At 44.2% G+C, this 26,668-nt stretch overlaps 3 protein-coding genes across 3 annotated transcripts in view; 1 reads left to right on the top strand and 2 right to left on the bottom strand.

The window, feature by feature from the left end:
* Positions 1-44: 44 nt before the first annotated feature.
* On the bottom strand, positions 45-2,817 carry LOC118790285 (basic salivary proline-rich protein 4-like). Its single transcript, XM_036547228.1, has 4 exons — positions 2,734-2,817; positions 1,748-1,927; positions 668-847; positions 45-230 (listed from the first exon to the last, which is right to left on the bottom strand). Exons 1-4 carry the CDS (start codon positions 2,815-2,817, stop codon positions 45-47), a joined length of 630 nt encoding a protein of 209 aa, XP_036403121.1.
* A 6,427-nt stretch (positions 2,818-9,244) lies between these two features.
* On the top strand, positions 9,245-19,782 carry LOC118790195 (S-adenosylmethionine synthase-like). Its single transcript, XM_036547113.1, has 9 exons — positions 9,245-9,335; positions 13,817-13,894; positions 14,559-14,681; positions 15,426-15,538; positions 16,357-16,500; positions 17,163-17,381; positions 18,213-18,395; positions 18,662-18,795; positions 19,680-19,782. The coding sequence occupies exons 1-9, from the start codon at positions 9,245-9,247 to the stop codon at positions 19,780-19,782; spliced, it is 1,188 nt and encodes a 395-aa protein (XP_036403006.1).
* Positions 19,783-25,354: 5,572 nt separating this feature from the next.
* LOC118788607 (transmembrane protein 150A-like) overlaps positions 25,355-26,668 on the bottom strand; it is a 33,436-nt gene continuing 32,122 nt past the window's right edge. The window contains exon 8 of the mRNA XM_036544621.1: positions 25,355-26,037. Within this exon, the coding sequence (XP_036400514.1) occupies positions 25,766-26,037 (272 nt within the window). The 3' untranslated portion in view covers positions 25,355-25,765. The remainder of the gene's footprint in view (positions 26,038-26,668) is intronic.

Below are 26,668 nucleotides of genomic sequence, written 5' to 3'. Positions count from 1 at the left end.
GCATCATTAGACAAATCGGAAGCGTGCAGGTAACTCTGGAACACTCAGACGGTCACCTTTTTATCGGCCTGATCGCCAGCAACCACGTTTTCAGGTTTCTCCTCTGGCGACCCGTCTCCCTGCTCCCCGTCCTCAGGCTGGCCCTCGTCTGGTTTGGGAGAATCACTCTCAGCGCCCCCTGCTGGCTCTGTGCTTACCAGCTGAGGAGAGCTGTCGGCTTCGTCTGTCTCCTGGGTGAGAGTTTGTCAGAAACACAAAGAGTTCTGTTAAATTTCCTCTTGAGCTGACCCTGTGCTCAACAATATCCTTCTTCCACTGTGGGTACTCGCACTGTCCAGCTCCTCATCACTAAAATTTATTTTAAGGTGTCTGTCCTCACGCTGCACATTTGATCGTAACTCCTGTGATTCACAAATGCTTGTGGAATAAGCCCTGACTGAATACCTGCACAAACCTCCCTCGTTCAGCTTTGGGAATCCCCTATCTGTCTTTACTAGCTCCTCACTTTCCCACTTTTCTTTGTCTTTCTCTCTTTAATTCTTGCACTTTCTGTTCCTTTCGCTGCCTTCTTGTTCTGATTTGCGGTAGTAGTGCGTATTTGTTCTGAAAAAGTCTCATCAGCAGCAGGTAAGATGGGTTTAATCAACCCGACAGTCAGAGGCATCACCTTTTCTTCACTGGGCTCATCGGGTAGGGGAGTTTCATGTTTCTCCTGTGGGGGCTCCTCCTCCTGTCCCCCCTCCTCAGGGTGGCCCTCGTCCGGCTTGAGAGAGTCACCCTCTGGCTCTGCTGCTGGCTCTGCACTTGTGGGCTGAGCAGAGGCACCTTCTTCAGGCCCATGTGTGTCCTGGAGGACAGGTGAACGAAAAATAAGCAAATAAGAACTCTTCCTGAGCCCTCCCTGTACCTGCAGTTTTCCCTCTTCTGACGTCACTCCTCACCTGTTCAGCTGCTTCCTGTTCGACTTTACCTCTTATTCACATAAACAGTCACATGGAATAAGCTGACTCTGGCTTTTTAAAACCTCCCACAGTCAGGCTCTGCTACTCCTTCAAAAAGTTCTTCTGTTCCTCTCCTGTCCTCCCTCTCTCTTTTCTTTCTCTTACTTCTCTCTCATTATCAGACCTTTCCAATTTTTCTCTTCTCTTTTGATTTGGACTGCTGGAATTTAGTCAAACAAAATGAAGTTCCTTAACAATGCAACAGTTATCACACTGTAGCAGCTTGTGTATGATTTCTTCGTGTGATGTGCTTGATTGATCTGGGTAATCATCCAATCATCACCTCGCCCTCCCCGTGACTGGCAGCAGGCGGTTCCTCTTGTTTCTCCTGAGGTACGTCACCCTCTGGTTCCCCCTCCTCTGGTGCTGGAAGAGGGGCGCTCTCTGCTGACTCAGCTGGCTCTTCGCTTGCCGGAACAGCAGGTTCACTGGATTCAGCCTGAACTTCCTCCTGGTGATGAATTAGCTGATGATAATGTGGAGTTTTTTTTTTAAATAACAAACTAGCTGCTACCATTACTTGACTAGTCACCTGTGAACCTTCTACTTTCCCTAGTCTCAAGCTGTGATTTTACCCACTGGACGTAATTTTAACCATCTCTGATTACTGACCCTGGCCATAAAAGTGTTTCCTCAGACTGTTTAACCACAATCCACCTTAAACACCAATCACACTTTTAATCTACACCAGGCACTGCTGTCCTTACAGTGTGAGAGTCATTTGATTTGTCCATCTGAGACATCACCTTCTCCTCGGTTTGTTCAGCAGGAGTCTCCTCCTCAGGTTTTTCCACAGGTGGCTCCTCTGGTTCTTCTGCCTTCTCCCCCTCTCCCTCTTGAGGGGGGGCAGCATCGCCCTCTGAGCCACCCCCTGTCTCTCCTGACGGGGGCGCTGTTGGTTCGGGTGCGCCCTTATCATCGGTCACCTGACAGAGACCCGCCACACAGTGAATACATGCCGCTCTCCCTTTTTATGTTTCCCTCAACTCAAACGAGGCAGGAGGGAGGGCAAGGCGCTCGCGGTGAAGTTGCGGACAGCCCGCCAGCGACATGCAAGAAAAGGCCAGCAGCAGTGGGGCATAGAGCATACTCTCTCTACAGCACATGATTGGGTAATCCACACCCTTCTCGTTGGAGTCCTGTCAACTCTGTTCCTTTAGGTCAGAGCTATGTCATTTCACGATAAGAGTGTCAAATGACTAAAAGTTGATGTAAATAAAGTCTGACACAGTCACTGCATCACACACTAGATGTACTGTTGGATTGTCCTGGGTCACTGCATGCCCCACAGGGAATTGTACAATGGGGAGGTATAATGTACAGGCATTCCAAACTGTAATGGTGAACACAGACAAAGCTCTTTATTACCTATGGACAGACAGCACAGAATCCACACCAAAGCTCCTGAACCATTACAGGTATCATGGAGGAAGCGAGGCGCACCAGTAACCATCAACCACCCGATACAGAGGACAGGAGAAAAACACCCAAAATGCAACAGGCCCGAAAGTAGTTCTCAGTACTGGCCCAGGAAACAAACAACAATGCAATTGCTTTAACAACCATTAATAAAGTTCAGATCATAAATATGCATTTTGTCTTGAATTGTTCCTGAAAACACAGCAGACACCACGAAAGGGTGTGGGGGAAGGGTTGATCAGACTAATGCAGTGATTTCACAGGCGCAAAGGTCTGTGTGCAAGAACGACCATCACCTCCTCATCGGCGTGACCTTCTGAAACGTCCCTCTGGTTGTCTTCGGTGCTATCCTGCTGTTCGGGGGCGGCAGCACCCTCCACCGAGCTCGCCGCTTCATCCGGCCGGTCCTCCGCAAGCACACCAGCCTTCCCAGCCTCCTCCATGTCTGTGCTCTCAGCCTCCGCAGTCAGCTGAATTTCGGGTCACATAAAATCTCAGCTGATTCCGTTCTCAATCCTGCCCTACGTCTGCGGCTCCTCCTCATCGTCCCCTGCCCCTTTCACACCATGTGACGCCAGACGCTCTGCCAATTCACCAGCTTTGAGAAAGCTGGCTTTGCCCCATGGTTGTCACATTTCACACCGGAGACCAAGGCCACCTTAACCAACCCTCAGCAACCTACCAGGGCAGCACCATCTCCAACTTCTTCCCTCTCATGAGCAGCCAGTGCGCATTTATGTATGTATAACAGCTGGCCATCTTCCAATGCAGACTGAAGACCCACCTCTTCAGACTGCGTCTTGGTTCCACTTCAGTCCCCACCTCATAATAGCAACTACTTGTATTACTTGCTGTTTATTTTACGTGTAGTATCACAACGTGTTTTGGGTTCTGTGGTCTAGTGGCTGTGATGTATGGTAGTATGTGTACTTGGCTTCCCTTAATTTTTAGGCTGTCTAGTCAGGTTGCACAAGTTAACTTGTGGTAGGGCTTGAGTAGTGTTGTGCTCACACTCACTAGTCTGGGAGTGCTGTTACCCTGGTCTGACACTGTTGCTCATTCAACCTGAATGCTCTGTTCTTTTGTGCTGAAAATCGCTCTGGATAAGAGCATCTGCTAAATGAATGTAATGTAATGTAATAAAAAAAATTATTTTCAAAACCTTAAAAACTGTTTTTTTTTCCATGTTATTTCTTTTTTTCAGAGATGTTTTCTGCAAAATGCAAAAAGCAAATCTTTTCTATAATCTGAAAGCTAAAGCCCTGCCTATTACAGATGCACAAACTAAACCCTACAGATAAATTGACCTATCAAAAGAAACAAAAAACCTGAAAACATAAAAAAGGAATGCTAGTGGTGTGCTGTCTTCAATGTTTTTTTTTTTCATAGACTTGACTGTCGTCCATTTCTGAGACAGATTAAATTGTTTTGGAGCCTAAAATGGCGCAACAACAGCATCCTGGGTTGCGCCTTCATAATAACTGGGGCAGCTTACCGCCGTGTAATGCACTGTGTCAAACAAGACAGCAACAGGATAGCTGTTTGAACCTGATGTTCTTTTGGAGACAGGGTAGAAGCTCATTTCAGAAGCAACCAACCATAATATTAACGGCCGGTACCAAAACATTAACTGTTTAGCAAAACAAAAAAGAGAATATTTTGACGGACTGAAAAAAAAAGAAGAAAATATTTAACTGAAGAACGGTGGACATACAGAAGACATACCCCATCCCCTGCTTCCTGTACAGCTGGAAGTTTGGAAGGTCCAAACTTCCTCAACCGCTCGAGTGACGTCCTGTCTGGGGTCGGTGGGCGTTCCACGGGCTGACGAGGAACAACATATTCACACATTATTGCACATATCACAGGACAGCCCTTATGTGATAATACAAGCCTCACATTTTTCTTATGAACTGAATACAAAATAATTTAAAGATTGACATTTATCATCAAATATTTAACCTGAATGAACACATTGTTGTGCTTAAAAGAAGCCAGACAAGTTCCGTATCCAACTGGGTGCTGGAATCAAATGCAAGTTCTTTCCCAGATCTCACTGTATTAAACCTGTCTACTTCCATGACCTGTAAAAACCTCTACAATGAGGTCACACTCTACAGGCACGTTGTGTGAATGATTATATACGCAGCACCTTGCAAAGGTATTCAGATCCTTGAAAAATTCTAACCTTTTACTGAATTACAAATGGTATATTGAAATTTTGTCCTGTGTGATACATTATTTAAAAACACTGAAACTCAAAATTATTTTAAGGAGACATTATTTTAAGAAAAACTGAAAAAAAAACTGAAATATACTGTTTGCATAAGCATTCAACCCCTGTGCTCTGGAAGCTTCAAGTTTATAAACATAAAAAATGGACACAATTGCTTTAACACTGGCCTCTACCTGGGAATAATTAAAGTAACTGTCCCATTTTGCTGGATAAATACCCTGCTCTGTTTAAGGATCATTGGATCAGCTGACATTACAGATCACCCTGGCAACCTCGCACCCGCGGAAAGTCCCTCCCCGTCTGCGTACCCTCAGCCGCTCCTCAGACACTCTGATCTGCTCCTCCTCCTCCTGCAGCCTCCGCAGGTGCTCCGCCTCGGCCTCCGCCCTCCTCAGCTCCTGATCCAGCTGCCTCCGGTATGCGGCTTTCTGCAGAAAGAGCGAACGCAGACGATTTTAGCACATATACCAGAGCGTTCGCCTGCCTGACCTCAAGCTGTCGTTCATGGAGGCAGCCCGCAATTTTCCCATCATCTATTTCTGCATTTTTTACTCAGTCAAATCAGGGACGATAAGGCTCAGTACTTCACTCGAGGGGACAAAATTGGTGTACTGTCAGGGGACTCGATCCTGAAACGTTCTTGTCACACATATAGTCCCTAGAATTCCAGCTCATCCCTGCTGGCCTGTTCAGTTTTATTATTATTATTATTATTATTATTGTCTACTTGAGTGTTTATGAGTTCGTATCTTTTGTTTTAAAGACATGAGGCTATGGGGAGTCCTCAAATTGTTTGACAATATTATAAGATACCTGCACACTACACCGTTGGGAAAACACCAATGAGTCAAAGCTCTCTTCGTAAACGCTGATGGCGGACAGTAATTTCTTTTCCATTCATCTCTGTCTCTGAGATTTTTATAAACAGTTTACAAACACAATTTCCAAAATTCATTTTCTGCATCCCTGTTTAATCTTGCCCAAGGCCGCCCCCTAACGGCAGATTGAATGATCAAATATCTTTAAAATATTGCGACAACATTCAGTAACTAAACCGAAGCGACAAATGCACAAGGATAAACTTACTTTTTCTTCATGGTCCAAATTTTCCTTATATTTGTAAATCCACTGGGCCAGGAACTCGATTGGATCCATGGGTCGCTGCTCCGCTACTTCAGCCAGTCCCTCCACCAGACACCTCCCCAAACGTGTCTTCACGTACTCCGAGTCCATTTACTGCAAAATACTGACATGAGATGTGTATTGTGACAAAAAAAATTACTTGGTGAACACATTGGGTAACTGGCGTATGGTTTTATCAAGCGAGTAAGCAAGGGGTTTGCACACTTTTAACTTAAGTTTTCACATGAACATGCTAAGCATACGTTTGGACTTTGAGCTGCCTTCATAAGAAATTGTCTGGGGAAAGTTCGCCAGCATGCTAATTTCGTTGTCAATTTTTTGTAAATTAATTCTCACTTTGAACTAACATTACTTTGAATTATTACTGGACGTAGTAAGTTTTGTGCAGCTAACTAGCTATCCACCAACCTTTTGTTGACAGGTTAACGAAAGTAACATTAGCGTCCGGAAACGACTTTCATTTCCATAGAAACGGCGTTACAATATTAATCTCCCCCTAGTTGCGTCTACATAGGAACGATGTTACAATATTAATCTTCCCCTAGGTGCAACTGATGAAAACGGTTCCTTCCAGATGTCGTTCTGACAAACGTTTAGGCAACACAGACTGCCTAGCTGAATTTTGTGTTCGCCAGTTTAGTTGCAGCCTAGTCGTACATTTTAGTTAGAAACGGTAACTACTGTACTGTAACAACTGGTGTATTTGACTAGTATAGGTTTCAATTAGTATAGGTAATTAGCTAGATAGGTGTTAGCTGGTGAGACTTGTAGAGCGGGCGCCACCTAGAAAGTTTACGTAGCTAGCGTTAGCAGGCTGGCTAACAGCACTGTAACTTCAGTCAATGAAAACGGCTGCCCTGAAAATGTTTATATCAAGTTAATGACTGGAAATGCACCGGAAAATAGTCGTGATCTCTTGCTTTCGAAGCAGTTGTTGATGGGAAATTAGCGTGTGCGTAAACAGTCTAGATGAGAGGGAAATCAATTTTGCAGTTATTTTTAGTTCTTTTAATGTTCTGGTCATGTTTCAGATTCTGTTTCAAGTAATGACAGCTTCATTAAGAAAGTCTTCTGTTGAATTCAGTTTCTCGTGTTTCGAGTGAAACAGTTCTGAGTACACACTCACAGAAACAAATTCCTCGGAGTTTTTTCTGTTCGTGAATTGTAATTTCATTTAGGTGTCATTTTTATTTTCTGAAGCATTATACCTGTTTTTGAAATTGCTATATTGCAATATCCATTAATAATCCTGGTACCTCAAGTGTTGGTCAGTGTCAAATGGGCTCTGAGCCATAACATATAATGTCATCAGGTCAGTATTTTGAGACACGCACACACTGTGTGTGTGTGTGTAAGGAAGAGCCATTGATGAACAAACTGGGTCCATTTTGTTGTTAGTTGTAGTAATTGTATATTTGGGGGTTATGAAATTGGAGCCGAAGCAGGGGAGAGGGATCGCCATCGGGGGGAACCGCTGCCGTCGGGCCCGGAGAGGAATGTGCTGAGAGCCCGTTTGGGACGACACCCCACCCTGCAGCTGCTGCGTTCCTCCACACTTCTGGAGCAGAAGGGGGTAAAAGAGATCCCCGGGGCCTGGGCACTGACATGGGCACCCACATGTGCCCAATCACAGCCATGGGTCTGAGCACTGTCAGACCTGCACTTTACTCAGAGCTCCAGACTTTAGTACATTAAATTACTGTCATTTAGTAGATGCTCTTATCCAGAGTGACTACCGTAGGTTTCAGTTTCATCCGCTTATAGAGCTGGAGAGTTATTGAGGCAATAGGGGGTAAAGTACCTTGCCCAAGGGCTAACAGCAGTGCCTGAGCAGGGAATTGAACCATCAACCTTACAAGCCCTGCTCCTTATCACTACGCCACACTGCTGTTTCGTCTTTTCCCCCCTTTTGCACCCAAGTTGGATTCAGCAGTTTTACTTCACTTGACTCTGTCCTTCACACACCTCCCGTATGCTTGTAGAGTGGTGCTAAAAGTAGATGAGTGCAACACTTGGATGCAGCTGTCACTTGTTTTTCACACTACGAATCCCACAGTGCACCGCAGCAGGGCACATGCCGAGTGGAGGATAAGCTCATCCTTACTGACGCCACCCGAGGCATTTCCCAGGCACCTCACGAGCCGTTAGAAGGTGCCACAGTGGAGAGATGAAGAGACCCTGCCAGCATATCTACCTCTATACAGTTTGTTCCACTGCTATTAGCTGGGATCAAACCCATGCTTTAAACTTTGATCACTGGGGCTCCTATCGCTGTCAGTTTACTTCAGTTTCAGTCTGATTTAATAGTTTTAGCAACTACAGTACTTCTTATCATTACTACTTTATTATTATCGTGGTTCATAGCTGTTATATTAGCACTAGCAGGTGTTTTCATTATTAGTACAGCAACTTCACATTGTAATTGTAATCCTGTTCTTTTGACGAATCCTGTGATTATCTAATTGAAGACCAGGTCAGTAATTTGACAGTGAGAGAGTGAGATGTGTTAATCCTGCTGCTCTAGGCTAATACACACTGTGCAGTAGTGAGTACTGTACACAAGAGGTTGACACACCCACACACACATCATCATAAGAATGTGAATATAAATGTCAATCATAGAGTTACAGCTCCCCATCCCACCCCCCCCCCCCCCCCCAAAAAAAATGATCATGTTGACAGATTAAGACATGTAAGAGTGCTGTATATCACACACCAAAGGCACCGCAACATGTCATAAGTGCTCAGATGTCCCGTCGCTCTGATAGTGTTAAAACTGTGTCACGTTAAATTGTTTACATTCAGTTCTGATGGTGGGGGGGTGTTGACACACTTTCGTACATGTTATGTAAGATACAGCCAGATCTGGGAACACTGGATAACACAAATCATGTTGATAAACCCGGTATGAATTTTAGGTTGAGTATTCAAAAGACAGAGAGAGAGAAAAAGAGATCAGTTCTCTGTGTCTTAATTAAGAACCTAACACCTGGTTGCCCTTTCGTAAAAGACCTTTCTGTAATGGTCTCAGGTACAGCCTGGTGCAAAAAGTTAACATAAACTTACCTAAAAGTTTTGGACCCCTCCCTCCCTGCTCTCTCACTGGAATGGTCTGCCCCACTGGTTCAAATGACGTGTGTCTGTGGTCCCCCCCTACCCCACCCACTCCCCCTTTCCCCCTTCCCTCAGCCATATATAGGAGAGTGTTGTGTTTGGAGACCCAGAGCCCGATGCAGTAGCCTGTGATAGCAGCACTGGGGGAGCAGACTGCCTCGGAGCTTCACAGAGTGCACACAGAGGGAAATCCCAGCGTGCCTCTCTGTCTCGGCCCGCTCACTGGAGGAGGAGGAGGCAGCACATTCCTTCTTTTGTTTTCAGTTTTATCCGTCTTTTTTTTTTCTTTCTGCCCTCTGAACGCTTTGTTGAGCCGCGGGGTATCTGAGACATGAACGGTTCGGTGGACAACTGGTATGACTGTCTCCACGACGACGGGTCTTTCATGTTCACCTCTGAGTCTGTGGGAGAAGGACATCCAGGTAAGTGACAGACTGGCTGACGGACACCACAGCCTTGACTGTTCCAAAGATTGGGGGAGGTGGTGGGGGGGTGGTACACTTGGGTGCAGACGTATTTTCCTAAGGGGACATATGTATCCAAGGCAGATGCAGAGGTTGCTACACGGCTTTTAAAGTGGCTGCACAGACAGCTGCCCTGGATGTGGCCCGTGCATTGAGGCCAGGACAGGAGGGCAGTAATGGGTACAGTATGTGGTCTGCACTCGCTCAGTGCAGGAGCAGGAAGGCATTCCATTGACAGACTACCCCGGTGTTCGTGAACACGCGGTGCACGCGGAGAGTCAAGTTACAGCGCTGGAGTTGAGAGTAGAGAGGGGGCCGGAGGAGTGCAGCTGAACCCGGGCTGCACTCCAGTGCAGCAGAGAAATGCACATGCACACATGCACGCGTGCACACCTGCATGCAGCCATACATATATGCATGCACATACAGTCACATATACATGCACACACACGCAGACACACACACAGCGGAGCCACTCACATCTTTGCCTCAGTGACACACCCCCTTTCTCCAGTGTTACTGTCACACAGCTTAAGATGAAACTTGACCTTTTGACATATGCCATATCGTTCTTGATTTTTTTTTTGGCTGCCAGCAGTTGGATAAAAAAGTTCCTCCACACTTCTGTCTGTGCTCAGAGTGTGCATGCTAAAATTTACAGTTTAGGCCACAGATATAATCCCTCTGCAACAAACTGCTGAGCTGAGGAGAAAATGAGGTTGGCAAAAGTGCAGTGTCTGGTTTATTTAGGTGCTGTGATGTTTGTTGGTTTGGTTACCAGACTGTACAGTGCAGAGCACTGAGTGCTGGGCAGATACTGCGCGGCACCTGAGGTAGCTATGAGCCTGTGTCTGTGTTTAATTAGGACCCTATTGTTTTAAATCAGGAATGCACTGCACTGACTGATGAATAAGTATACTCCTCAGCCATACTGTCTGCCAGCAGCCAGTCACAATGCCATGTGCCTCACTGGAGAATGTGAGGACAAAACTCTGAAAACTTGTTTTTTTTTAAAGATGCATTATTTTTGTTGTCATCAGAATGGGGCTGTATGAGGGTGCTCCTCCTGTATAGTTTTAAGTTGTTTAGGTTTTAAAACAGCCTACATTTTCTCAGTGTAACATATTTCAAAAAGCACACCAGTTTTGATTCTAATATTATTATAACAATGAAACTCACAATAGATAATGCTTGTTAATTGCCACATATTTTGCACCATACTGTTTGGAGTCCTTATGCGTTGCACATAGAAATGGCAGGTGTAAAACATTAATATCAAAGCAGATATCAACAGATCTCACACCACCAGTCAAACAGAGAGTTATGAAGCTGAATAAATTAAATAGGTTGATATCAAATACAGATGGCTATGAATATGGTTGGGGTGATTGGTATGACTGGTTGGAGATGTGAGGTGAAGTTTTGTTTGTTAGCTGAGTTAATGGCTGGGTTTGACAGTACAAAGCCCCATGTCGCTTGCATTCCTGCTATTTCTGATGTAACCTGTGTGGAGCATTGCCTCAGCAGCTGGCATTGCTAATGCCTGGGACAGTGAGTCTGAATGGGAACTGAGTTGTGGTGCATTTGAATAGGGACTCAAGCATTACATTCATTCAAACAAAGTTATAGTGTGTTTGAATGGGCAAGGAAGCAGAATTACGGTGTGAACGAATAGGAATGGAGACAGAGTTATGATGCATTTGGATAGGAACTGAAGCAGAACTATGGTTGCATTTGAATAGGAAAAGAGGCACTTAAGTTTGATCGTTGATCCAAGAAGAATTAAAGTATGTTTCAATGCAACCGGGGACAATGTTAGTGTTTTGCTGGGAGTGCAGGCAAAGTTCTCAGTTGTTTGACTGGGAGTGAAGACATGTATGTTTGAATGGAAGTAGAGGCAAAGTTGCAAGATTGTTGAATCAGAATCAGTCTTTATTGGCCAAACATGGTTTTACACATACAAGGAATTTGACTCCGGTTCCAGTGTCTCTCGTATTGCGTTCACACAATGATTTTCAAGGTGACAACAACAAATACCATCCAACAGTAACAACAAACAACAAGAGTAGTGCAGGGCACATACATGGAATGGTGTAAAGATGGAACGGAATGAATGAGGTATATAAAACAATAAACATGAACAGATACTGTACAATAGGTTAACAGCTACTGCACAATAAGTTAAGAGGCAGAGTGACAGGCTGTGAATAGGACCTGGGGCACAGTTATTTTAATTGGAACAGAGTGACAGGCCTTTTGAATGGGGATAGCAGCACACTTACTGGTTGTTTTAGTGTGAACAGAGGTAGAGTTGCATGTGTTCAGTTGTAAACAAATATGGAGGGGCATCTTCCAGTTGTTACACATCCCTCAGTTGGTATAGATGAGAAGCTGTGACATGTAACTGAAAACCTGGCTCTCTTCCAGTACCATCAGCACCAAATGGAACATACAGTATAATGGTATTTCAAGCAGTTACATTTTTAACACTCATGCAATATAGAGTATTCCTATAGCAGTTTGACTTTCCTGGGACCTTTTTCCTCATGCTGTACATATGCCACCCTAAATATTCCAAAAACAACTTTAAAGTAATTGGACTATATACAGACAAAGTAAATGCTGAAAGTTTTTTAGGCAGTTATCTGTGTGTGGTGCAGTACCATAGGTGTCATACCCTAGTGTCCTAAGATGGTGCTCCCAAAGGGTGTCCCAAACCCTGTTTTTGAACAGCATGCTACAGAGTCACCTAGAGGGTCCACATGACGTTTCTATATGTGGGAGCCTTGGGATCGTATTCCCAGCTAGGAACACAACATTCTTGTAATACTGTATGTTATTCATCTTATAAAGAAAAAAAAACCTAGATGTATAGCTATTTATTCTAGTTTCAAGGTATTTATTGAACATTGGCAAGTGATCAAAGATGAGTTCAAGAATTAAGTTTAAAAATTAAGAAGATACCTAGCAGGAGAATCTAGCATACATTCTTACGCAAACAGAATTAATGGGCAAACAGAATTTATGGCTTGGTGCTACAACGTCTCATCAGTGTTATGAGAGTTGTTGTGTCACCTGGAACCAAACATTTATATTGCATTCAGTGATGGACACTAACTGCCTCACAGGTAGACAGTGCTTGTGATATTCAACAGTTGTTTCCCATGGCTTTAAACATATCCTTCATAAACTAAATGCAAATTTATGAACATGCCATGTCTATGAAAAAACTAGACTTGTTGAAATATTAGGTAATTCAAAATGTCCCATTTGAGAAATTATTTCTACTGTCATTTTTTCAGTTGATATTTCAACATGCACTGTAGTTATGTTCATAAATGGGCCTATGACCTCTCAACAGTCAAATATGGCAAGATATAATTATCGTTCCTGACAAGGAAATGACTGACAGTCACCATCGCATCGTCCATAGTTTGCTGGCGTGTTCCCAGAATGAAGAGGGGCTATTCCTAGCATGAAAGTGCTTTATATGAAACAAGTACACCACGCCAAAGGAATAGTGAAACCTTATCTTTGGCACATACGTGGTGGCTGACCACACTGCTGTTACACATATCATTTCTCTGCAAGGAAACTGCCCCCAATCCTCCCCTCTCCCCCTCACCCCCCCCCACACTCCCCTAGCAAAAACACACTTTCTGTCCCCCATTCATTCCAAATGTGTGTCACACGACTGCTCACACAGAGACCAGCTTGCGCATGGTTGGGATTTCAGGGGGCTTTAGGGTTATATTAAAACCTGTGCACACATTATGTAGTACATGAATGGGCACGTGAAACACCATTAAATAAAGTCAAAAATATATATGTATTAAAATGATTATAATACAAAATAGAAAGCCTTGGACAGATACCGAGCTACCAGCATCTAATCTCCCAGAGCCTTAAGTGAAATCTGATAAAGTGTAATGTTCTCTCTTATCTGTTACAACAGAGTGTGGTACTATGATGCAAGTTAATGCTGACTGTATGTATTATTATTTGGAACCATGAAAACATTGTTATAGTAATATTGCTGTTATGGATCATTATTTGATGCCATATGAGCACTGTGATATTCAACATTCTTACTCTTATTTTTTGATTACTGGTATTCTCTGTGTTTAGGTAAGCATTACATAAATATGTTGCTTTTAAGAATGATCATAAACCATATTTATGCTAAAACAATTACTATTGTATGTTTACATTTCAGAACTGTTTTCCTGCTTGATGGTTCTTCAGTGTGACTGGCTGTTTTGCCACTGTGTCTGTGTTGTTCCTGCTGCTCCTGTCATATACTAAATGTCTATATATAATGCTTATTAAAGGTGTCTTGCCATGATAGCCTTTTACATTGCTCTAGATAAGAGAGTCTGCAAAAGAGTTATAAAAAAGTAATATTATTCATGAATCTTCCCCTTTATATTTTTTTCCAGACAAGATCTGTGACCAGATCAGTGATGCGGTGCTAGATGCTCACCTGAAACAGGACCCTGATGCCAAGGTGGCATGCGGTGAGTACACCCTCCCACCTCCAGGGGGCAGCACTCTGGGGTCACAGTTAGAGGAGGGTTGAGGGGCTCTTGTCCTAGACTGGGAGACTGCAGGTATACCCTAAAGGTTCATAACCATAAGTATTAACCATTAACAATGGGCTGGAGACAATGTGTGATTATGTAGGCTTGAAACCTTTTGTCAGCTGCACACTTTGACAAAGGCACTCACAAATTAGTCAAATATACCATGACAAAACAAGCTTGCATCACCTCAGAGACAATCACAATGAAGAAATTACCCAATTGCTGGCTAAAATATAAATAATGGTTGGCTGTTCTATTCTTATATTAGTCTTGCTGCTGATATGTATGTAATGTATCATGTTTCATGCCACATTAGTAAGTCTTGTAAGACTCTCAAGCAGAGAGCAGCTGCTAGATAAATGAATAAATAAATCAAGTAGCTGTACTAAAATGAATTTCCTATTTGAGACTGATTCTAGTAAACTTACTTTTGCCAATATACTTATCCTCACCTCTGACAACTACCAAGAAGTGGGTGACCAGCTTAAGCTGGATTTAACAGTGGTGTATGTGAGAGAGAGAGCTGACTGTGAGGAACTTAGTTTGTGAGGCTCCTGTGAGAGTGTCCTGTACTGATTTGTCCGTGTGTGATCTGCAGAGACGGTGTGTAAGACCGGCATGGTGCTGCTGTGTGGGGAGATCACGTCCCGGGCTGTCGTCGACTACCAGAAGGTGGTGAGAGACACCATCAAGCACATCGGCTACGACAACTCGGACAAAGGTGGGGACGGAGAGAGTCTTCATACTGCTCCCTCACTGTGTGTTAGTCTTCTGGGGATGCTTGCACTAGGGACGGGAGGCTGACACTTTACCACCCCAGAAGTGGGCGGAGCTACTGGGCATTGTCCACCTCCGATGTGTATGAACCAGTCAGATGACTTTGCTTGCCACAGCAAGCACAATGATTGGTTTAAACGAGTGAGCCATTGATTGCATGTGATAGCTCCAATCATTTTGAGGTTCATGAAGCTTCATTCCCCCCTCACTAACATACACATTCTGAGAGATGCTTAAACTTGGGGTTGGCATTAATTAAAAACTTGTAATCCACCTAATAATCAACAGTCATCAAATCTGAAGCAAAGTTTAGTTTACCTGTTTGTCTGAGTCTGAGTGTAGAAAGTAGAACTTTGAAATGACTCTTCTGTCAGAAGGGGAACTAATTAGTGAAATCAGATGGTTCAATATGTACAAGGTATTCTACTTTTGAGGACTGTCCACCTGTCCTTATAAGTGCTGATACCCCCTCCGTTTATGCCCCAACTTGTTCTATACGATGTTGGCTTCTGCTTAAGGAGCTTTATTAGTTTCACAATCAACTCAATGGCCCCAGAAACTGGGGTGTGACCAAGGGCCATTTTTTGGGTGGGTCAAAGTGAGATCCCAAGTTTTAATTGGCTGAAGAACATAAAGCCAGGAGTGCTGGTTGTAGAACTCTCCCCAGTGTGGTTTCTGCGTTCCTTAGGATTTGACTACAAGACCTGCAATGTGCTGGTGGCCCTGGAGCAGCAGTCCCCTGACATCGCTCAGGGGGTCCACATTGACCGGCACGAGGAGGACATCGGGGCTGGGGACCAGGTAGGGTGCCGCCCAAGGGGGATCTGTGGATCAGCCACCTCAGGGCAATGAGTGGGCAGGGCTGTTAGAGCCCTGACCTCAATACCTGGATGGGGGTTGTGGGTTTGACTCTCCAGTGGGGCACTGCTCTTATAGCCTTGAGAAAGGTATTTCACCTCAATTGATCTAGAAGACCAAACAGAAAATTTTCATTGTTTCTCATTGCAGACACTATCCAGAGGAACTTACATTGGTTACAACTTTATCCATTTATACAGCTGGATATTTACTGAGGCAGTTGTGGGTTAAGTACCTTGCACAAGGGTACAACAGCAGTGCCCCAGCAGGGAATCAAACTAACAACCATTCGGTTATGAGGTTACAAGCTATGTTACTTACCACTATGCCACACTGCTACCTTAACTCACATGCTCATGACTATGAATGTGCATTGTATAGTCATCTATTATCTCTTCTTAAAGCCTGGAGTGTGCAAACAAAATTTGTGTAAGAGTATGGATTTTGTATTCTCTGGTTCATATGTCAGTAATTGCCTGCTACATTACATTTACATTTATTCATTTGGCAGATGCTTTTATCCAAAATGACTTACAAGTGAGGCAGAGTACAACACAAGCAAATAGCATTATAAGGAGTCAACAATATTAGTTGCACTGCATGAGCAAGTTTGAATAGTTGGCCAGACAAAGTACAAGATAATTAGTAGAGGTAGCTTGTACCAGCTGCTTACAAACTGGCCATAGCTGTGGTCTGTGATTGTGGACTGTCAGTTAGGCAAAAAGATGTGCTTCACAATTGCTGTGGTGTCCTCTCCCCAGGGCCTGATGTTTGGCTATGCCACAGACGAGACAGAGGAATGCATGCCGCTCACCATCATCCTGGCACACAAGCTCAATGCCAAGATGGCCGAACTCAGGCGCAACGGCACCATCCCCTGGCTCCGCCCAGACTCCAAGACCCAGGTAGCTTCGGTGTCCTAATGCGACTAAATTAATCGACAGACCTCTAGACCAATCAGAAGTGGAGACAGAAAAACATGAGGACAACATAGCCCAAATAAATGAATGTGGATTCTGTAGTCACAAAGTCACAAAGAATGGGGTCTACCCCCATGGTGGTTACAAGCCTAGTCATGTTATACCCTAGTAAGAGTCTCAAAGGCCTGATTTTGCTCCCTGTGGAGCAGTGACCTCCGCTTAGTGACCCCATTGCTCTCCAGAAGGCCTGTCTGCCTGTCGCCTTTGGGAAGGCGGCAGAGCCCAAGTCAGGCTAGAGAAGCCGAAACCAACAGGGGCTATTTTTGAGTTCCTGAGATTTTTTTTCAGATCAGTGATGGCAGGACGTAGAAAGGAAGGAGGTAGAGGAAATAGCCTCTGCTCAGAGATCAGACAAAATTCATGAGTTGCTCTGTTGAAGTGACAAAGACAATATACATCTTCAGGTAAACTGGAAAAGGTGTGTCACAATTGCTGCAGACTTTCAGGAGTTGCAGTAATCTGAGTCAGTATGATATGACAGAAAGGCAAACAGAGGCTGTCACCTCTCTCCTTTACCGCTCTCTCTCTCTCTTTCTGTCTCTCACTCACCTGTTATCTCTCCAACCCTACCTCCCAACACCGGCCAGGTGACAGTGCACTACGCCCAGGAGAATGGTGCGGTGATCCCCACGCGGGTGCACACGGTGGTAATATCAGTGCAGCATGACGATTATGTGTCGCTGGAGGAGCAGAAGAAGATCTTGAAGGAGAAGGTCATCAAGGCCGTGGTGCCAGCCAAGTACCTGGATGAGAACACCGTCTACCACCTGCAGCCCAGCGGCCGCTTCGTCATCGGAGGACCCCAGGTGACCCCGCCCAGATCTCCCCCTCCCCCTCAAATGCATAGCTTCACCTGTACTACCACCTCACCTTTCCTTTAGGCCTTGAAGTGCTTTTCCATGATGCAAGCACGTCTCTCAGGATACCTAAATACTTCTTCTCTCAGTATACTTGGTGTACTTCTTCTGTTAGCATACCTACACTCTCAGACTTATTTAAAGAGGTTTGACTAAGGAAGCCCAAGTCTGTTCACAGAACGTCCAGCCACATATCTAAATCAGAAAAAGCCCTTGCCTCAGAGCGCTAAAACCCCCTTTCTAGAGCCCTTATCCAGCGTGGTAGCTAGTGAACATACAAAGCAAACCTAGTAAAGTTGCAGGAACCACAGAGCTTTAAAGGGCTTTTGTTGTGCCCTGTGATGGACACTTGTTGATTAATAGTGTTGCTAAAATTCAGAGCTTGGCAGTTGCCATGTGTGGCAACATGAAATATTAAGTGGTACCATGTAAATATGTTTTACTGCTGGAGGAAATAATGGCATGTTGGGAGCTCATTGACCTAATGCCAGAACAGCACCCACTATGAAAGAGAAACTCAGCATCACTTAACAGCAAATAGGAGAATGAGGCTTCACCGTAATTTCCTATCAACAACTAAACAAAGACTTGAACCAACAGCAGTATTTGATATGCATCCACTGTAGATGACAGTATTACGGTAAGCAGTGCAATGTCCATTTGATTGGTTCACTGATTGACACCACCTGCAGTAGCCCCACTCACTCCAGGGTTGGCAAAGCCCCGCCCTCCCAGCTCCATTGCTGACCCGCTTCTCCCCACCCCCTGGGTCTCTGGCAGGGTGACGCGGGCGTGACGGGCAGGAAGATCATCGTGGACACGTATGGCGGCTGGGGAGCCCATGGGGGCGGGGCCTTTTCCGGGAAGGACTACACCAAGGTGGACCGTTCGGCCGCCTACGCTGCCCGCTGGGTGGCCAAGTCGCTGGTCAAAGCCAAGCTGTGCAGGAGGGTGCTGGTACAGGTGAGGGCCTGGCTGTGTGGGCGGGGGAGGGCTGTTGGGGAGTTTGAGCACTGGAGCACTGATGACTCACTGGCAAGAACCAATCACAGTCCTTTCCTGTGGAGAGAAAAATATTTTGATTGGTTCAGACAAGTCAGTGATTGACAGGTCATGGTTGCTCCATTCATAACAGGGATTTCTGAAGCCTGAGTCTCCCATCAGTACAACATGATGAATTGGAAAGCAGGGCCTGAGCTGACGATGTGGCTTCTGTTTCCGTGCTGCAGGTGGCTTATGCGATCGGAGTGGCTCACCCGTTGTCCATCTCCCTTTTCACCTACGGCTCCTCCCAGAAAAATGAAAAAGAGCTCCTGCAGATCGTCAACAAGAACTTTGACCTCCGGCCCGGAGTCATTGTCAGGTACATTTCTCCCAGACCCTCCTACCTCAGACCACAGTCTGTCAGTCTCAGTCACTCCAGTTGTGATCCTCTCTACCAAAGCCAAGAGTAAACTTGTACGCCTTATGGCCACCTGAGCACTGTGGAATGTGATCATCAAATAAAGAGTATTAGTAACAAGAGGAGGATCATTTCTTTATATTGATAAAATCATTTCTTTATATTGATAAATAAAATCTTCAATTTGCCACTGTGAAAAACCACAGTGCAATATTATACACTCCCATGGTTATTCATTAGAAAAAGATGTCTAAACAGATGGGCTAAGTAGGTTAAACTGTAGCATAATGTACACTGTCACATAACAGATAAATTTGTACTAATATTTGTTTATGGATTTACAGACGTACCTGCTCTATAAATCCAGGATCAGATTATTTGCCTCTAATCCTAACCCTGGACATTTTGTGTGGGAGGTGTGTTAGAGCCTGTAGGCAAAATCTACTGTATTTGCTATGCTTGAGAAGTTGCCTAATTTACATACCAAGTATCTTAATATTTTCACTTGGTTTCTGTTAGCGTTTCTATTTCTATTGGCATAGAGGTAAGGAGCAGGGCTCGTAACCAAAAGGTTGCTGGTTAGATTCCGTACAAGAGATACTGCTGTTGTACCCATGGGCAAGGTACTTAATCCACAGTAGCCTCAGTGACTACCCAGCTTTATAAAATGGATAACATGCTCGCCTATGTAAGTTGCTCTAAATAAGGTGGGAATGGGAAAAGTGGGGCCTCCTGAGACCCAAAATGGCTTCCCTATGTGTTAGTGACAGTATTTTCTATGTTTCCTGCCACATACTGCCAAATCTCATAATGCCAAACTGGGCCGACTGATTTTGTTTTGCTAGGGACCTGGACCTCAAGAGACCAATCTACCAGAACACGGCCTGCTACGGCCATTTCGGCAGGAAGGAGTTCCCTTGGGAGGTGGCCAAGAACCTCAACTACTAGAGTGTGAGCATCGGGGGGGGATGGCGATGACACCGTCAGCTGTGGTGCCGTGGGCTGGGCAGGACGGTGGGCAGCTCTGAGCCAGTGAGAGAGAGAGAGCAAGCGAGAGGGTGAGAGAGAGCTCTCGCTGTGACAAACAACCCTCAAACATCTCAGTCACTGGATAAGGGGAGGTGGATCTAATTTACTGCCCCCCCCCCTCCCCCACCTCCCCAACCCACAAATCACTGTTACTCTCAGAGCAGAACAGAAAAAAAAGCTTGTGTCACTCAAGCAAGAACATGAGCGTTACATGTGTTCCCAGGTATGTACAGCTGTGTATCACTACGTAAAGAGTGCCTTTCACCTTGACAAAAAAATTTGGAAAAGCCTTAAAAAAAACGTAAAAAGACCAGATTCCTCTTTTGCCTCCTTCACACTAGGCCTCTGTTGGGCGTAAAAGTTTTGTATGCACATGACAATGCAGATACCACCTATTTTATCGACAACTTCAACAACTCCAATTCAGAACAACCAAGTAAACACTTCTTCTCAAAAACTGTAACAGTTTACATACAGTTAACTGCACAACAAAGGGCCGTGTGACTTTAGGAGCATGCAGAACATGAAGCCATGGAATCAGCCTTGAAATCAGGTCCTCTGAAGACATTTCTAGTTAATGTGGTATGCTTTTTCTGTGTATAATTTACACAAGCAAACGAAACCAATATCTTTATGGCCAGTAGTTAGAATTTATTCTCATAACTGGATATAAAACAACAGTCAACAATCTCTTCTTTGGCTCTTGACTGGAGAATATGCATTATTCGTGGATGTTTTTCTCCCAGCTCCTGGCAATGAACTGGGATCAGCTCATCCACCCACATCAAGTACCCCAACATTTCTTTGTAAAATGTGGGTGCTGATCCAGGATCAGGGCTTGGTTGAGAATTTGTCTCTAGTAACACAGGTCAGGGAATATGAGCAGGTAAGCGGGTCACAGATGCTGCAGATGAGTAAAATAGCACAGTCAGCTTTATTTTTAAATATTCCCTAAAACAGACTTCATCAGCACAGGCCAGGGAGGGTGAAGTGTCATGAACTCTTACATGGACGACCAATCATATTTTTGTCTGTGGAGAGCACACACTTCTGATAGGTTAATACTTGCCAATTATGACATCGCATTGCAGCTTCACCCAGTATGGAGTTCATGGAGTTCACTCCATCTTCATTACCTTTAACATTTAGCAGTTTAAAATAAACAAGTCGCTTGTAGCTGACATGTCTCTGTGGGAAATGTACTCTGTAGAACTGAACAAGTTTTATTTTCTGTTTTAACACTCATCAAGACAAAGTCATTCAGTCTGCAAAAAACTAAGAGCTACCTGAGCTGTACTTGGGCTATTCTGGTAAGCTCCATTTGTCAAAAAAAAAATTCTGAATCGTTCCCCTTTTTTAAATGTAGAATGTGGGAGTCAAGCTTAAATTTGCTTTCTGCTATTTGCATGTGGACAGTAGTATTGTCATTTGCAGTGTTGGGAAGATGGACTGGGTGTGCAATTTTATCTCATTGTACATATTTGTTTTAGTGTGATGGTTTCTAAATAAAGCCGCTTGGAGAGTCAGAACCAGAGGCCCTTGCACGCTATCCCACCGTTGCCATGTGGACACCAGTGTGGCGCAAACCCTGCACTGCCCACATCATTTTGCTTGTCACGCAGACAGCTGCTGTTCAGTCTGTGAGACTGGGTGTGTCTACCATAAGTTAGCAGACCAATCCCAGTGCTTTGCTGAGGAGAACAAAGACTTTTGATTGGTTCAGGCAAGTCTGTGATGTGCAACACATGGCAGGTGCGCCTCGTCATGGAGTTTATGAACCAGTAGCAGGCAGTATTAACATCCATTTCAAAGTCTCTTTTTTGACTCCAGTTGACTTCCGTTTTTTGCTGGATTATATTATATACATTGTCGTGTTGTGGAGTTGCTTGATTTTGACTAAGTGAGGGCACCTTTTTATCTTAAAAGGCAGCTTTCTTCTCAGAGAAACAAATTATCCGTGTTTTGTCAGGTTCATAGAACACACAATTTCTCCAATGACACACTTCAGTGTGTTAAACAGTGTCTCCTGTATATACTATAAATCTGCATTTTAAAGTTTTTGTGGTATTGATATTTGTAGTGTTTTTGCTGAAAGCCAGTGTTAAATTCATTCTCTTGTGCTCTGTATGGATGTCTTTTGAAAGCCCTGCCTGGGCTCATGTACAGTCTCTAACTCTGTTTTAACAATGCCACATCCCGGGATCACCCCTAAAAAAGAAATCAAACCACAGATAGAGAATTATTAGATGGAATGAAACTACCAGACATTCTGGAATCAGCCTGGAATGGAGGCATTGAATGTCACTGAAGGCAGGGACAAAAGTTCTGATTTGACATTGTATTGCACATCCTGACCTCCATTTGAATGTCAAATGGTTAGAAGCAATCGAGTAATTCTGTTTCCTGTGTGTTAGACCAGTGTGCAAAGGGAGAGTGGGACAGATGGCACTCTTGTAATGACTGTGACTGTTCTTAATGCAGTTTCCTAGTGCTATTTTAAACCTCTTTATCTTGCCCCCCTTCTCTCTGTACTCCTCTGGTTATCACACCAAGAGCTGTGGGAAAACCCTGGAAATGTAAATAATCTGTTGCAGAATAAACATTTTATCAAAACAGAAAAGTGTTTTTTCTCTCTCTCCCTCTCTTTGCCTCCTTACATCTATGAGTTATGTCTTTATAGAAGATAATACATAAAACAGACTTCACTGCTGGAATTGCACAAGCAATGATGATATTGTGCTTGGGATGACATGAATACAAACATATGGACAGGTCTGAGGTGTGTGGGAGGTGGGGGGTGTTTCAGTAAGGCAAGCCTGGCTGCTGCCAAGAAAACTGCTAGTTGCAACTGTTAGTTACAAGGACAGAAAAGTCAACACTCAGCAGTTACTTAAACCCGGTTTTACTTTAATCAGACGGCACAGTTACGATCCACAGTAACTGAACAGATCTCTTGCTTTTTTCCCCCACTTTGTCTGAATTACATAAAATGAATGCAGATCAAACACGTTTAACATACAGTATGTATGTAACATTTTGTTCTTTGGTTGTGTCTTTATAAAAAAGATACAAAAACAGGCACTAGTTTTCTCTGTCTCTGAACGAACCTGAAGGGCTGTACAGAACAGGTTGGATTCACATTGGATTCACCCCAGATATATCATTCCCAGCAACATCAAGACCCTTTTCTGTTGTTTTAATGAGTCAAAATGTAGCTCACACCTGGCAGAGCTGTGCACACAGCGCATCCACACTCTATGTGTGGGACCTCACGGAAACTCCACCCACACCAGCCATGGGGACTGCAGAGAGTGGGGGGTGGGACTTTTGGTCTGAATCTCAACCCGTAGGCCTGAGGTCTCTCAGGGGCAGAGTATCACTTAAATCAAATTCCACATTACTGAGCATGTTCCTTTTCAAACATTGGCTGGATCTGGTCACAACCAGATCAGAAGCCACCCCCCCCTTAAAAAAGTGTACTCACTACTTAAATAAAATGTGAACACAATAACTGATCATGCCCAAAATACACAAAGTAACTCTGAACCTGCAAAAAAGAGTCACTCCCTGTCAAACTTTAAAGAACAACTTAAAGAACTGATTGCAAATGTGGTAAGGTAACAGAATTTTCCTGAGAATGTAGACATAAGAAAGCAAAATGCCAATAAGGACAATGCACTGTGATAACCAATGCAAAACCTGCAAAAACCTGCTTTCAGTGAACACAGTTATTAACTACACTTTGATTTACATCACGTCGGTGTCTCTCTTTACAAATGTGTGAAGCTGGTAAATGAACCCAAAGCACTTTGTGTGTTTGACGTTGGTCCAAGGTGTCAATTTTTATCAATCAAAATGAGATACACTCTGCAATCACATCATTCTTAGGTTATTCTGCTATGGGACATGAAGTACATCAGTTACAGAACTACAGCAAGGAACCAGCATTCTGTTACACTGTTATTTTGGTTAAGCTTGATTGGGCAGTGAAGTCAGTCCAGCTGCAACCTTACACTTTAAAAAACAAAAGGAAATGGTCCTGTGCCAGCATCAACATTTCTGCCTGGGGGTGGCTCTGAGAGCAATTACGCACATTTACCATTTATGGCCCACAGGGGTCGCTAAAGCATCAGATTTTATTTAACAGACCAAGTGGAAAATTTGCAGGCTTTTCCATTTTCTGAAGGCACATTTATCAAAGTGCAGATCAATAAAGAATGCAGGGTACTCTTTGAATGAACCAACCACAGCTAGGAAAGATGACAAAATAACTTTTTTCTCACATTGAGATTGTGCAGTATGATTTTCCTGTAAACCTCATAATTACAATGATATATAATTAATCTTTTTTGAAAAGATTTCAGAAGGAAAGTCTTATTGCTTGTTTTTTTGCATAGCTTTTTGTTGACAGGTGAACCAACCAAAAGGCCAATCCATCTCTTTTTTTCAGTCCATGTAAAATGTTTGAAAGAAAACAAAACAAAAACAAGGAGCTGGTGAAAACAGTACAGACGTGGCATACTCAGACACGTAGTCTAAATTTTTCCTTTGGGTTCTTTTTTTCCCTCAGTTTTTCACACACATCGAGAAATCTCCTGTCAGTTACCATGACAACATAAAACACAAGTACTGCAGCGATGCCAACAGGCACGTTTCTTTGGATAAAACGGTCTCTGATATATCTATATATAAAAATATCACTGTGGTCTAAGGAAGTCTTTAGAGAATCAACAAGAAAAAAGATGAGATAAATCAGTATTGCTTGTGACCAGATGAAACCCCCGGTCCGCTGTTAGCCATCCTAAAGTGCTGTTGAGCGCTTAACTGCTGCTCACTTGGTGTTGCTTCACTTGCTGGTCGGTCTTGAAGAGTCCGCTGAAGAGTTTTTCTCATGATGGAAAGGGGGACCATTGTGAAGGAACCAAGAGTCGTGTCTTTACCACCTTTGGTAAACTTTTCAGGCATCTACGTCACAGCGTTAGGTAATCAACTGTCCCATCATCCATGACTCAGCAAGTACATGACTCAGCACGTTCTCCATTTACACAAGTCCTACTGTGTGTAAGGCAAATTGGTGTTTCAACACTGCTGAAAAGGTGCATTGGCAGACAAATATATCACTGTGCCACTGAGAATACTTACGTTTTTTTTGGCAAGGTACCGACAGTAACTGGGACAATTATTTTCACAAATGTAATTAATTGACTAAGATTTAATGCACACAGAATACAATTAGCTAGGGAGATTCTGATCAGTTCAATGTAAAGTGCTCCACACATTGCATCCAGATATATTGTTTTGGTCCATCACAGGGAGGTTAAATTGGATCAAATCTCACTCTTATTCATAAGGAACTTGAGTGAGTGAAACTCAAAGTCAAACTCAACAACACCAAAAAAAGGCAACAAGGAATGCAGGCACTTAATTCTTTGGAAAAAATAGGACTTAAATTTATCTTTATAACATGTAAAATCTCTGTGTCACACGTGTGCATGCATGTGTGTGTGTGTGTGTGTGTGTATGTGCATTGTACACATGGGCTGCTGAGACTTAAGGCTTCGGCCCCATCCTATGGGGCAGAAATGCATGATGGGGCTGGGGCTCCCAGCAACCTCCTGGCCCCCCGGTCCCTCAGCAATCTGATGACATCATCCAGGCGGCACTCTGGTGACATCATCAGTGTCGGACAGCGCTGGACCGCTTTTGGCTGTATGCTCGGAAACACGTGGCAAAACAGCAGCGGAATACTGGCATTCCTTTCTTAGTCACGGAATGAGAAGACAGAAAGAAAAAGGCTTTGGATAAAGTTAAAGGCTTTGGCATCTTAGCGATGTTCAAACCCGAGCGGGCCAGGGGGCACCCTGCTCCTGTGTCTGAGCGGTAAGGCCTGCTGCTAGTCCAGCTACAGCATGGCTATGCTCTCGGGCTGGTGCTGCAGGTGGGCGGGCCCCCCGATTCCCTCCACCTTGTGCCCCCTGCCACTGCGCGAAAGGCCGCCCCCACCTCCACCACCCCCCCCGCCCCTGGCAAGCACCATCAGGGTGTCACTGGACACATCCCCGAACTCGAAGGCGAACGTCCCGTAGAAGAGCATGATGATGACACAGAAGACCCATTCGAAGATGGCCGAGGCGTGCTGCAGCACAAAGCTCTCCTGAACAAAGAAGACACCACCTGGTAGACGGGAAGTTAAGGAGCGTAGCCCTGGATGGAATGGCTGTAGCTATTTCATCAATGTGAAAGCACACACACACATGCGTTCACACAAACACACACAAATAGCAGTTTTATTCAAGCAAATAATTTACAGTGAATGTATAAGAGCACACATCTGATCACTTGTGCTTCTCTCTGATGCCTCCTCAGTTTAGAATGTACTGCAGATTTTAGACCAGCAGGGGGAGCTGTTGTGCAACACATCTAAACCTCATGGGCCGTTTCTTTTACATTAAAACTTAGTTATGCCCCCTTTCGCGCCCTTCTACCCATATCAACAGGGTCCACAAAATCTCAGTTCCCTGCGTCACCCCACATCATCAAACACAGAACACAGCTGTACCCCTCACTGCTTACAGGCAGAACTCAGCAGGACCTTGTCTCTCTAACATCACCAACTGCATCACAGCATCATGTAAGCTTTGAGTTAAGCGGAAGGAGGGAGGGTTTCACTTAAGAGATATGAAATGCAGTTAGCTGTTACTCCAGAGAAATTAAATGAACTTGCAGACTCACACAGACATATATGCACTCCCACATACATATACCCCACACACTCACACAAAAATGTTCACACTCTCTCTCCTCT

This window comes from Megalops cyprinoides, chromosome 1, assembly GCF_013368585.1.
Source record: "Megalops cyprinoides isolate fMegCyp1 chromosome 1, fMegCyp1.pri, whole genome shotgun sequence".
Taxonomy (NCBI): Eukaryota; Metazoa; Chordata; class Actinopteri; order Elopiformes; family Megalopidae; genus Megalops; species Megalops cyprinoides.
This window is presented reverse-complemented; position numbering and strand designations above follow the sequence as displayed.

Excerpts from the sequence above, each read along its gene's own strand:
- LOC118790285 (XM_036547228.1), bottom strand. The coding sequence starts at position 2,817 with ATGAAGCGGCGAGCTCGGTGGAGGGTGCTGCCGCCCCCGAACAGCAGG. Across the intron at positions 1,928-2,733 it reads CCAGAGGGACGTTTCAGAAG|GTGACCGATGATAAGGGCGC; the intron begins GTCACGCCGATG and ends GGTCTCTGTCAG. Across the intron at positions 231-667 it reads ATGAGCCCAGTGAAGAAAAG|GAGACAGACGAAGCCGACAG; the intron begins GTGATGCCTCTG and ends ACTCTCACCCAG.
- LOC118790195 (XM_036547113.1), top strand. The coding sequence starts at position 9,245 with ATGAACGGTTCGGTGGACAACTGGTATGACTGTCTCCACGACGACGGG. Across the intron at positions 13,895-14,558 it reads TGATGCCAAGGTGGCATGCG|AGACGGTGTGTAAGACCGGC; the intron begins GTGAGTACACCC and ends TGTGATCTGCAG. Across the intron at positions 18,796-19,679 it reads CGGCCCGGAGTCATTGTCAG|GGACCTGGACCTCAAGAGAC; the intron begins GTACATTTCTCC and ends TTGTTTTGCTAG.